The 14,045-nt window shown below is 49.2% G+C and overlaps 1 protein-coding gene across 9 annotated transcripts in view; it reads right to left on the reverse strand.

Annotated features, from left to right (window-relative positions):
• DENND2B (DENN domain containing 2B) overlaps positions 1–14,045 on the reverse strand; it is a 325,270-nt gene that overhangs the window by 29,144 nt on the left and 282,081 nt on the right. For all 9 annotated transcript variants that reach the window (XM_077286630.1, XM_077286626.1, XM_077286625.1 and 6 more), the window contains 2 exons: positions 9,240–9,317; positions 73–213 (listed from right to left, as the gene is read on the reverse strand). In XM_077286630.1, coding sequence (XP_077142745.1) covers positions 73–213; positions 9,240–9,317 — 219 coding nt within the window. The remainder of the gene's footprint in view (positions 1–72; positions 214–9,239; positions 9,318–14,045) is intronic.

The following is a 14,045-nucleotide window of genomic DNA, read 5'->3' on the forward strand; positions in this document are numbered from 1 at the left end:
GTGACAATGAAAGGCAATTAAATGTCCAAGTGACCACATGGGGGCGCTGAAGATAATACCCCTGTCCAGTACCTCATTCCCTGCGCCCGGGAGGAACGTCTTCACTCGGATTGTCTTCCCAGGAGCCGGGAAGGGAGACTCCATCAGACTCCTCATAAACGGGTAGACGAGTGCAGCAGAAATCCCCCTCCTCCGCTCCACCTCATCCAAGATCTGCAAATAAAAGAAGTCGCTAGTTACAATCAAAGTGAAATCCCCGCTAACGAAGGGACAGCAAGAGAAGAATAGGCCCTCCAACAAGACGAGCTCTGCTACATCTGTGCGCCAGAATCGGCCCTCCAACAAGACGAGCTCTGCTACATCTGTGCGCCAGGATGGGCCCTCCAACAAGATGTCACACTACTGAATCCCAGGCGTGGAGACAAGCCGAGCTCTGCTACATCTGGGCGCCAGGATGAGCCCTCCAACAAGACGAGCTCTGCTACATCTGTGCGCCAGGATGGGCCCTCCAACAAGACGAGCTCTGCTACATCTGTGCACCAGGATGGGCCCTCCACCAAGACAAGCTCTGCTACATCTCTGCGCCAGGATGGGCCCTCCAACAAGACGAGCTCTGCTACATCTGTGTGCCAGGATGGGCCTTCCAACAAGACGAGCTCTGCTACATCTCTGCGCCAGGATGGGCCCTCCAACAAGACGAGCCCTGCTACATCTCTGCGCCAGGATGGGCCCTCCAACAAGACGAGCTCTGCTACATCTCTGTGCCAGGATGGGCCCTCCAACAAGACGAGCTCTGCTACATCTGTGCTCCAGGATGGGCCATCCAACAAGACGAGCTCTGCTACATCTGTGCTCCAGGATGGGCCATCCAACAAGACGAGCTCTGCTACATCTGTGTGCAGGATGGGCCCTCCAACAAGACGAGCTCTGCTACATCTGTGCGCCAGGATGGGCCCTCCAACAAGACGAGCTCTGCTACATCTCTGTGCCAGGATGGGCCCTCCAACAAGACGAGCTCTGCTACATCTGTGCTCCAGGATGGGCCATCCAACAAGACGAGCTCTGCTACATCTGTGCACCAGGATGGGCCCTCCAACAAGACAAGCTCTGCTACATCTGTGCGCCAGGATGGGCCCTCCAACAAGACGAGCTCTGCTACATCTGTGCTCCAGGATGGGCCATCCAACAAGACGAGCTCTGCTACATCTGTGCGCAGGATGGGCCCTCCAACAAGACGAGCGCTGCTACATCTGTGCGCCAGGATGGGCCCTCCAACAAGACAAGCTCTGCTATATCTGTGCGCCAGGATGGGCCCAGCAACAAGACGAGCTATGCTACACCTGTGCGCCAGGATGGGCCCTCCAACAAGACGAGCTCTGCTACATCTGTGCGCCAGGATGGGCCCTCCAACAAGACGAGCTCTGCTACATCTGTGCGCCAGGATGGGCCCTCCAACAAGACGAGCTCTGCTACATCTGTGCGCCAGGATCGGCCCTCCAACAAGACGACCGCTGCTACATCTGTGCGCCAGGATCGGCCCTCCAACAAGACGAGCGCTGCTACATCTGTGCGCCAGGATCAGCCCTCCAACAAGACGAGCGCTGCTACATCTGTGCGCCAGGATCGGCCCTCCAACAAGACGAGCGCTGCTACATCTGTGTGCCAGGATGGGCCCTCCAACAAGACGAGCTCTGCTACATCTGTGCGCCAGGATGGGCCCTCCAACAAGACGAGCGCTACTACATCTGTGCGCCAGGATGGGCCCTCCAACAAGACGAGCTCTGCTACATCTGTGCGCCAGGATAGGCCCTCCAACAAGACGAGCTCTGCTACATCTGTGCACCAGGATGGGCCCTCCAACAAGACTAGCTCTGCTACAGCTGTGCTCCAGGATGGGCCCTCCAACAAGACTAGCACTGCTACATCTGGGCGCCAGGATGGGCCCTCCAACAAGACGAGCTCTGCTACATCTGGGCGTCAGGATGGGCCCTCCAACAAGACGAGGGCTGCTACATCTGTGCGCCAGGATGGGCCCTCCAACAAGACTAGCACTGCTACATCTGTGCGCCAGGATGGGCCCAGCAACAAGATGAGCTATGCTACATCTGTGTGCCAGGATCGGCCCTCCAACAAGACGAGCTATGCTACATCTGTGCGCCAGGATGGGCCCTCCAACAAGACGAGCTCTGCTACATCTGTGCGCCAGGATGGGCCCTCCAACAAGACGAGCTCTGCTACATCTGTGCGCCAGGATCGGCCCTCCAACAAGACGAGCGCTACTACATCTGTGCGCCAGGATGGGCCCTCCAACAAGACGAGCGCTGCTACATCTGTGCGCCAGGATCGGCCCTCCAACAAGACGAGCGCTGCTACATCTGTGCGCCAGGATGGGCCCTCCAACAAGACGAGCTCTGCTACATCTGTGTGCCAGGATCGGCCCTCCAACAAGACGAGCGCTGCTAAATCTGTGTGCCAGGATCGGCCCTCCAACAAGACGAGCTCTGATACACCTGTGCGCCAGGATGGGCCCTCCAACAAGACGAGCGCTGCTACATCTGTGTGCCAGGATGGGCCCTCCAACAAGACGAGCTCTGCTACATCTGTGCGCCAGGATGGGCCCTCCAACAAGACGAGCGCTACTACATCTGTGCGCCAGGATGGGCCCTCCAACAAGACGAGCTCTGCTACATCTGTGCGCCAGGATAGGCCCTCCAACAAGACGAGCTCTGCTACATCTGTGCACCAGGATGGGCCCTCCAACAAGACGAGCTCTGCTACATCTGGGCTCCAGGATGGGCCCTCCAACAAGACGAGCTCTGCTACATCTGAGCGCCAGGATGGGCCCTCCAAGAAGAAGAGCTCTGCTACATCTGGGCGCCAGGATGGGCCCTCCAACAAGACGAGCTCTGCTACATCTGGGTGCCAGGATGGGCCTTCCAACAAGACGAGCTCTGCTACATCTGTGCGCCAGGATGGGCCCTCCAACAAGATGAGCACTGCTACATCTGTGCGCCAGGATGGGCCCTCCAACAAGACGAGCTCTGCTACATCTGTGCGCCAGGATGGGCCCTCCAACAAGATGTCACACTACTGAATCCCAGGCGTGGAGACAAGCCGAGCTCTGCTACATCTGTATCAGGTTCTACAACAACATCTGCAGTGTAGCCTGTATGAGCCGGCGCTCAGCGAGTCTCCTCTGTAATACCTGGCGCCAACACAAACACCAGTGAGCTCAGCGCTCCCAGCAGCACAGGGGATGTAATGAAGAGCGCCAGCATTACACCACTTAGCGGTTTGACCTGGAACACGGCAGGATGTGTCTCTGTCCTCATACTGGGCGCACAGTGAATGCGCTGGCACCAGCTGTGGCTGTAAGAGGGCGCTACCTGTCCCTCCGGGCACTAGGATGGCGGAGGCCACTGCTATCGGCAGACGGTCAGAGGAGTACGGCAATGTCCAGTGATCGGCCGTTAGAACGGACACATTGGCTAAAAAGTTCTGCAGACACAAATTTTCTGTCCGTTTTTAATAAATTTGATTTCAATTGGATCCTTTTTTTTAACATTGAAGTCTATGGAAAACGGATGTGTTAATTAGCGGTCCGTTTCCTTCCATTTGAGAAAAATCAGGGTTTTTTTACTTACTAGATCATGTGAAATAGAAGATCATGAATGGCTAATAATAGATCCATTTTCCATAGACTTATGTTAAAAAAAATAGATTCAGTTGAAATCAGTTTATTAAAAATGAACAAAAAAGTTGTCGGTGGACCTTTTTTGCCAACAAATTGATGCTGGATCCGTTCTAACAGATGATCACTGGACATATGAACATCGCCTAAGTGAAAAGGGGTATTCCAACTATACAACCTCCTGTCAATCAAAGTCGGGGCAGCAATAATGAATGACTGGACCTGGTAGAGGTGGCGACTGTAACCCTTTATCTACTGCTCAACTACATCAGCGAGACCCTCACACTCTTCAAGAGACGACCATAGAAATGGTGTCATCTGCAACTATCAAAAATGTCAAAATAATGCTGGAGGCACAGTTCTGTCACTGGTCGCTATGTGCTGTATGGTGCGGACCCCACATCAGACCATGACGATGGCGGCTGAGTTACGTAGCCAGACAGGCCGCGGATGGCTCTGATCATAAAGGCCACATTTAAATTGCTTGGATATCCGCTAAATGCTGTGTTATAGACCCCTAGAGGGACTTAAAAAAATAAACTAAAAAAAGTTTTATAAAATATATACAGGGGCTTCTCACAAAATGAGAATATCATCATAAAGTGAATTTATTTCCGTTCTTCAATACAAAAAGTGAAACTCGTATTCTATAGAGTCATTACACACAGAGTGATCTATTTCACTTGTCTATTTCTGTTAATGTTGATGATTATGGCTTACAGCCAATGAAAACCCAAAAGTCATTATCTCAGTAAATTAGAATAATTAACAATTAACTCTTGCAAAGGCTCCTAAGTGTTTATAAAGGTCCTTAGTCTGTTTCAGTAGCTCCACAATCATGGGGAAGACTGCTGACTGACAGATGTCCAGAAGGCGTCACGGACACACTCCACAAGGAAAGTAAATATTGCATTTCATTTGGATGTCAAGGTCCCAGAGTCTGGAGGAAGAGTGTAGAGGCCACAATCCAAGCTGCTGGAGGTCTAGTGTGAAGTCTCCACAATCAGTGATGGTTTGGGAAGTCATGTCATCTGCTGGTGTAGGTCCTCTGTATTTTGTCAAGACCAAAGTCAGCACAGCCGTCTACCAGGACATTGTAGAGCACTTCATGCTTCCCTCTGCCGACAAGCTTTTTGGAGATGGAAATGTCATTCTCCAGCAGGACTTGAGCCCTGTCCACACTGCCAAAAGTACCAATACCAGGTGTAAAAACAACAGTATCACTGGGCTTGATTGGCAGCAAACTCGCCTGACCTTAACCCCATAGAGAATCTCTGTGTATTGTCAAGAGGAAGATGAGACACCAGACCCAACAATGCAGACGAGCAGAAGGCTGCTATCAAAGCAACCTGGGCTTCCATAACCCCACAGCAGTGCCACAGGCTGATCATCTCCATGCCACGCCGCATTGATGCAGTAATTGATGCAAAAGGAGCCCTGACCAAGTATTGAGGGAATTTACTGATCATACATTTCAGTAGGGAACATTTCGGATTTTACAATCATTTTTCAGGCTGATGTTATAAAGTATTCTAATTTTACTGATGACTTTTGGGTTTTCATTGGCTGTAAGCCATAATCATCAACATTAACAGAAATAAACACGTGAAATAGATCACTCTGTGTGTAATGACTCTATAGAATACAGGAGATTCACTTTTTGCATTGAAGAACTGAAATAAATTCACTTTAGGCTGTGTGCACACCTAGCAGATTTTTCGCGTTTTTTTCGTGTTTTTTCGCTATAAAAACGCTATAAAACCGCGAAAAAACGCTCACATTAAGCATCCTATTTAAAAGAATGCAATCCGCATTTTTTGTGCACATGCTGCATTTTTGTCCTGAGCGGAATCACATTCCAGAAAAAAACGCAGCATGTTCATTAAATTTGCGGAATCGCGGCGATTCTGCACACATAGGAGTGCATTGATCTGCTTACTTCCCGGATGGGGCTATGCCCACCATGCGGGAAGTAAGCAGATCATGTGCGGTTGGTACCCAGGGTGGAGGAGAGGAGACTCTCCTCCACGGACTGGGCACCATATAATTGGTTAAAAAAAAAAAAGAATTAAAATAAAAAATAGTGATATACTCACCTTCTGGTGGCCCGATCTCCTCAGCGGCTTCCGTTCCTATAGATGGGGTGTGTGAAGGACCTGCGATGACGTCGCGGTCACGTGACCGCGACTTCAATGGAAGGTCCTGCACACACAGCATCTATAGGAACGGAAGCCGCTGAGGAGATCGGGCCACCAGAAGGTGAGTATAACCATTTTTTTAAATTATTTTTAACATTCTATCTTTTACTATAATGCGGCATAGGCAGCATCTATAGTAAAAAGTTGGTCACACTTGTCAAACACTAAGTTTGACAAGTGTGACCAACCTGTCAATCAGTTTTCCAAGCGATGCTACAGATCGCTTGGAAAACGCTAGCATTCTGCAAGCTCAAAATGCTTGCAAAACGCTAGTTTTCTGTGGGAATATGCATGCCAATTCTGCATGCGATATACCCGCGGCAGGAGGCGCAGAATTTCCGCGGAAATTTCCGCGGCAATTCTGCAACGTGTGCACTTAGCCTAATGATGATATTCTAATTTTGTGAGAAGCCCCCGTAAGTGTACCGTCCTCCGCCTCTTACCCTTTGAAAAATAAAGACATGAAAATAGATTACCGTATATACTCGAGTATAAGCCGAGATTTTCAGCCCAAATTTTTGGGCTGAAAGTGCCCCTCTCGGCTTATACTCGAGTCACGGTCGGCGGGTGAGGGGGAGAGAGCGTGTCGCATACTCACCTAGTCCCGGCGCTCCTGGCGCTCCCCCTGCCCGTCCCACGGTCTTCGGTGCCGCAGCTCGTCCCCTGTTCAGCGGTCACATGGTACCGCTCATTAGAGAAATGAATATGGACTCCACTCCCACAGGGGTGGAGCCGCAAATTCATTCCTCTAATCAGCGGTAACGGTGACCGCTGACAGAGGAAGAGGCTGCGGCACCCGGAGACCAGCTGTCCGGGAGAAAGAGCCAGGGACGCCGGGAGCAGGTAAGTATGTCATATTTACCTGTCCACGTTCCACACGCCGGGCGCCGCTCTGTCTTCGCGTCCTCTTGTTCTGACTGTTCAGGTCAGAGGGCGCGATGACGCATATAGTGTGCGCGGCGCCCTCTGCCTGATCAGTCAGTGCAGAGAGACGCCGGGACGGGACGCTGAGGAGCTGCAAGCAAGAGAGGTGAGTATGTGTTTTTTTTTTTTATTGCAGCAGCAGCATTGTATATTGCACAGATTTATGTGGAGTATCTATGGGGCAACGGTGCAGAGCATTATATATATGGCACAGCTTTATGTGGAGCATCTATGGGGCCATAATCAAAGGTGCAGAGCATTATATATGGCACAGCTATCTATGGGGCCATAATCAAAGGTGCAGAGCATTGTATATGGCACAGCTATCTATGGGGCCATAATCAAAAGTGCAGGGCATTATATATGGCACAGCTATCCATGGGGCCATAATCAAAGGTGCAGGGCATTATATATGGCACAGCTATCTATGGGGCCATAATCAAAGGTGCAGGGCATTATATATGGCACAGCTATCTATGGGGCCATAATCAAAGGTGCAGAGCATTGTATATGGCACAGCTATCTATGGGGCCATAATCAAAGGTGCAGAGCATTGTATATGTCACAGCTATCTATGGGGCCATAATCAAAGGTGCAGAGCATTATATATGGCACAGCTATCTATGGGGCCATAATCAAAGGTGCAGAGCATTTTATATGGCACAGCTATCTATGGGGCCATAATCAAAGGTCCAGAGCATTGTATATGGCACAGCTATCTATGGGGCCATAATCAAAGGTGCAGAGCATTGTATATGGCACAGCTATCTATGGGGCCATAATCAAAGGTGCAGAGCATTATATATGGCACAGCTATCTATGGGGCCATAATCAAAGGTGCAGAGCATTGTATATGGCACAGCTATCTATGGAGCATCTATGGGGCCATAATCAAAGGTGCAGAGCATTATATATGGCACAGCTATCTATGGAGCATCTATGGGGCCATAATCAAAGGTGCAGAGCATTGTATATGGCACAGCTTTCTATGGGGCCATAATCAAAGGTGCAGAGCATTGTATATGGCACAGCTTTCTATGGGGCCATAATCAAAGGTGCAGAGCATTTTATATGGCACAGCTTTCTATGGAGTATCTATGGGGCCATAATCAAAGGTGCAGAGCATTGTATATGGCACAGCTTTCTATGGAGCATCTATGGGGCTATAATCAAAGGTGCAGAGCATTGTATATGGCACAGCTTTCTATGGGGCCATAATCAAAGGTGCAGAGCATTGTATATGGCACAGCTTTCTATGGAGCATCTATGGGGCCATAATCAAAGGTGCAGAGCATTGTATATGGCACAGCTTTCTATGGAGCATCTATGGGGCCATAATCAAAGGTGCAGAGCATTGTATATGGCACAGCTTTCTATGGAGCATCTATGGGGCCATAATGAACTGTGCAGAGCATTATATATGGGGCAGCTTTACGTGGAGCGTCTATGGGGCTATACTGAACGGTGCAGAGCATTATATATGGCACAGCTTTATGTGGAGCATCTATGGGGCCCATAATGAACAGTGCAGAGCATTATGTGGTACAGCTTTATGTGGAGCATCTATGGGGCCATAATGAACAGTATGGAGCATCTATTTTTAATTTTGAAATTCACCGGTAGCTGCTGCATTTTCCACCCTAGGCTTATACTCGAGTCAATAAGTTTTCCCAGTTTTTTGTGGCAAAATTAGGGGGGTCGGCTTATACTCGGGTCAGCTTATACTCGAGTATATACGGTAATCTATATAGAAAAACAAATCCACGTCTGGTATCGTGGTAATCACACCGGGTCATTTTTACAGCACAATAAACCCTGTAAAAGTAAAACTCCAACAATTATGAGAGAATTGTATTTTTTCACCATTTCACTTGGATTTTTTATTTCTTGATGCGCAGAAAACAAGCCGCCATATGGTGAAGTTGACAAAAGTGAAAAAAGTTATGATTCTTGGAAGAAGAGGAGAAAAGAGAAAGCACAGAATCAAAAAATACACGGGCCTGTGACTGCTCCGCTAGATCAGGGAGACCCTTGGGCCCATCGAGGGGCGGCATTGCCAGAATCCCCCTATAAGCCAATGGTGGGATCCGTGCAGTTACAATAGTCAAAAATGGTAATGATCCCCTGTAACCCCATGACAAATTGAAGATGGCCTATAACACAACTGATCATAGGACTCTACAGAATGAGGCACGTGGACAAGAAAAACCAGCAAAAAGGGTCCAAAAATACCCAGCGCAAAATGTCGTCTGAGAATTTGCTGTAGTTTGACATTTTGGAGCGGAGGAATGAAACCCAAACATTTTCTCGAGGGCTGCATATGATGGCGGCCGGAGGCTTGATGAATATAAGGGTTTGTGCTTGCGCCATTTTCATCTCCAGATGTTTGTTTTTTCCTGTACCCAAATCTCGCTGCCTCCTCTTACCTTGGAGAACAGGTCGAAGCATCCCAGCCGGCTGATGACACAGTATACCTCAGGGAGCCGGGGACCCTTCCCGCTGGGCTGTGGGAGAGATGATACAAATCAGATCCCGGGGGCTCAGAGCAGCCGCTCTACAGCCAGCGCAAAAACACACTAGGAAATGTTACAGCAGTGAAATATAAATTGGTTGCAAAAGTTTACATCCCCCTTAATACTGACATGGGTAAACACTACCCTCATGGCCCTCACAAGGGAACATCCCGCTGATATTATGAGGTTTCCGCAATATGACGGTGGTTGTCCTCCCCTCTCATTATCATATTGTGCTGGTTCCACAGGCTGTAATTTGGGGTCTCCAGTCTGTAATTTGGAGCGGTCACTGATCTTAATACTAATCCAGAAAAGCAGTGTTATTCTGAGATTGATTTCAGGGCTGAGAAAAGCTCTACGGGCGGTGAGGAACGCTCTGCTGTGCTGCCCCACTGCTCCAGCACTACTGCCACCACTGCTCTAGCACTACTGCCACCACTGCTCCAGCGCTACTGCAACCACTGCTCCAGCGCTACTGCAACCACTGCTCCAGCGCTACTGCAACCACTGCTCCAGCGCTACTGCCACCACTGCTCCAGCGCTACTGCCACCACTGCTCCAGCGCTACTGCCACCACTGCTCCAGCGCTACTGCCACCACTGCTCCAGCCCTACTGCCACCACTGCTCCAGCGCTACTGCCACCACTGCTCCAGCGCTACTGCAACCACTGCTCCAGCGCTACTGCCACCACTGCTCCAGCGCTACTGCCACCACTGCTCCAGCGCTACTGCAACCACTGCTCCATCGCTACTGCCACCACTGCTCCAGCGCTACTGCAACCACTGCTCCAGCGCTACTGCAACCACTGCTCCAGCGCTACTTGTTATGATCTGGTGACCTTGGAGCCGCATGAGAGACTTTCTCAGGAGTAGGTGGTACCTGTACTGACCGCAAACCCTAAACTAACACCGCAACTAGAAGTAGCCGTGGGATGTACCTAACACGTCCCAGACATCTCGACACAGCAGGAGGACTAAATACCCCTATAGATGGAAATGGGAATTCTATCTTGCCTCAGAGCAGAACCCCAAAGGATAGGCAGCCCCCCACAAATATTGACTGTGAGTATAAGAGGAAAGACACACGCAGGCAGAAAAACAGTATTTAGCAAAAGAGGCACTTCTAGCTAAATAGAAAAGGATAGGACAGAATTCTAAGCGGTCAGTATTAAAATCCTAAAAATATCCACAGCAGATAATACAAATATTCCACATCTAACTAAAGACATAGAAAGTATATCTGCATCTCCTGAGAATCCAGCATGACTGAAAAATCCAAACAAAGTCTAAGCTGGACAAAAACACAATAAATTGCACTGAATTGCAAAGCACACTGCATGTGTGCACAGAGACAAAAAAACAGACACTTATCTTGGCTGAATTGGCAGCAGGGCATGAGGAGCCAGAGAGAGATGCAATCCCTCCAAGTACAATGGACAACTGGCACGGACTCATGAATCCTGCACACCTAAATACCTAATAGAGCTGGAATCAGCAGAAACACCTGCCCGGATTACAACCCCAAGACAACTGCACTACCACCAACAACAACCGGAGGGAGCCCAAGAGCAGAATTCACAACAGTACCCCCCCCCCTTGAAGAGGGGTCACCGAACCCTCACCAGAGCCCCCAGACCGATCAGGACGAGCCAGATGAAAGGCACGGACCAAATCAGCAGCATGGACATCAGAGGCAAAAACCCAAGAATTATCCTCCTGGCCATAACCCTTCCATTTGACAAGGTACTGAAGCCTCCGCCTCGAAAAGCGAGAATTCAAAATCTTCTCAACCACATACTCCAACTCCCCATCAACCAACACAGGAGCAGGAGGATCAACAGAGGGAACAACAGGCACCACATATTTCCGCAATAAAGATCTATGGAAAACATTATGGATGGCAAAAGAGGCCGGAAGGGCCAAACAAAAAGACACCGGATTGATAATCTCAGAAATCCTATAAGGACCAATAAACCGAGGCTTAAACTTAGGGGAAGAAACCTTCATAGGAACATGACGGGAAGACAACCAGACCAAATCCCCAACCTGAAGCCGGGAACCAACACACCGACGACGGTTAGCAAAACGCTGAGCCTCCTCCTGAGACAACACCAAATTGTCCACCACATGAGCCCAAATCTGCTGCAACCTGTCAACCACAGAATCCACACCAGGACAATCAGAAGGTTCAACTTGCCCCGAAAAAAAACGAGGATGAAAACCAAAATTACAAAAGAAGGGCGAAACCAAGGTAGCCGAACTAGCCCGATTATTAAGGGCAAACTCGGCCAATGTCAAGAAAGCCACCCAATCATCCTGATCAGCAGACACAAAGCATCTCAAATAAGTTTCCAAAGTCTGATTAGTTCGCTCGGTCTGGCCATTTGTCTGAGGATGAAATGCGGAAGAAAAAGACAAATCAATGCCCAGCCTAGCACAAAAGGCCCGCCAAAACCTAGAAACAAACTGGGAACCTCTGTCAGACACGATATTCTCCGGAATACCATGCAAACGAACCACATGCTGAAAAAACAACGGAACCAAATCAGAAGAGGAAGGCAATTTAGGCAAAGGCACCAAATGAACCATCTTAGAAAACCGGTCACAAACCACCCAGATAACCGACATCCTCTGGGAAACCGGAAGATCTGAAATAAAATCCATAGAAATATGCGTCCAGGGCCTCTCAGGGACCGGCAAAGGCAAAAGCAACCCACTAGCACGGGAACAACAAGGCTTGGCCCGCGCACAAGTCCCACAGGACTGCACAAAAGAACGCACATCCCGTGACAAAGAAGGCCACCAAAAGGACCTACCAACCAAATCTCTGGTACCAAAAAAAACAGGATGGCCAGCCAACACAGAACAATGAACCTCAGAAATCACTCTACTAGTCCATCTATCAGGAACAGTTTCCCCACTGGACAGCGGTCAGGTTTGTCAGCCTGAAATTCCTGCAGAACCCGTCGCAAATCAGGGGAAATAGCAGAAAGGACCACCTGTTATGGTCCTGGTGGTTAGGAGCACCTGGAATGACCTGATGAGTAAACTAGAAATCGGAACAAGCTCTGGGAAAGTGGGAACTCTGCTAACCGCAAACACTACTCCTATCACACACACTAGAAATAGCCGTGGAGCGTACCTAACTCTCCCTAGACGCCTCTTCACAGCCTAAGAGCTAACTACCCCTAAAGATAGAAATAGAAGCCTAACCTTGCCTCAGAGAAATTCCCCAAAGGTAAAGGCAGCCCCCCACATATATTGACTGTGAGTTAAGAGGAAAGTCACAAACACAGGAATGAAACAGGTTTTAGCAAAGGAGGCCAGACTTCACTAATTTAGTCAGAGGATAGAAAAGGGATCTATGCGGTCAGCACAAAAGACTACAAAAAGCCACTCAGAGTAAGCAAAAAGACTCCCCACACCGACTCACGGTGTGGAGGTGCCACTCTGCACCCCAGAGCTTCCAGCTAGCAAGGGAATATCATAATAGCAAGCTGGAGTAGAAATAGCAGTACTAAGAAATATATTCAGGAAGCAGTAACAAAAAATGAACTAGCAAAGACTTAGCTTCTGCTGGAGTAGACAGGTCCTCAGAGAAGTCCAAGAGAGATCTGAACCAATACTGAAACAACGACAGCTGGCATCAAGTAACGATCTGAGTGGAGTTAAATAAGGAAGCCAGCAAGCAATAAACGAGAGCAGCTGACAAAGCCAACCTCAGTGACCAGCAGTTCCGCTCAAAGCCACCAGAGGGAGTCCAAGAGCAGAACTAACCAAAGTACCATTCATGACCACAGGAGGGAGTCCGAGAACGGAATTCACAACAGTACCCCCCCCCTTGAGGAGGGGTCACCGAACCCTCACCAGGGCCCCCAGGCCGATCAGGACGAGCCAAATGAAAGGCACAAACCAAATCGGCAGCGTGGACATCGGAGGCAACAACCCAGGAATTATCCTCCTGACCATAGCCCTTCCACTTAACCAGGTACTGAAGCTTCCGTCTCGAAATACGAGAATCCAAAATTTTTTCCACCACATACTCCAACTCCCCCTCAACCAACACCGGAGCAGGAGGATCAACGGAGGGAACCATAGGCGCCACGTACCTCCGCAACAACGACCTATGGAACACATTATGGATGGCAAAAGAAGCTGGAAGGACCAAACGAAATGACACAGGGTTGAGAATTTCAGAAATCTTATAAGGACCAATGAAACGAGGCTTAAACTTAGGAGAAGAAACCTTCATAGGAACATAACGAGAAGACAACCAAACCAAATCCCCAACACGAAGTCGAGGACCAACACAACGACGGCGGATAGCGAAACGTTGAGCCTTCTCCTGGGACAACGTCAGATTGTCCACCACGTGAGTCCAAATTTGCTGCAACCTGTCCACCACAGAATCCACACCAGGACAGTCAGAAGGCTCAACCTGCCCCAAAGAAAAACGAGGATGAAAACCAGAATTGCAGAAAAAAGGCGAAACCAAAGTAGCCGAACTAGCCCGATTATTAAGGGCGAACTCAGCCAATGGCAAGAAGGTCACCCAATCATCCTGATCAGCAGAAACAAAGCATCTCAGATAGGTTTCCAAAGTCTGGTTGGTTCGTTCGGTTTGGCCATTTGTTTGAGGATGGAAAGCCGAAGAAAAAGACAAATCAATGCCCATCTTAGCACAAAAGGACCGCCAAAACCTAGAGACAAACTGGGAAC

The sequence above is a fragment of the Ranitomeya variabilis genome, chromosome 2, assembly GCF_051348905.1.
Source record: "Ranitomeya variabilis isolate aRanVar5 chromosome 2, aRanVar5.hap1, whole genome shotgun sequence".
NCBI lineage: Eukaryota > Metazoa > Chordata > Amphibia > Anura > Dendrobatidae > Ranitomeya > Ranitomeya variabilis.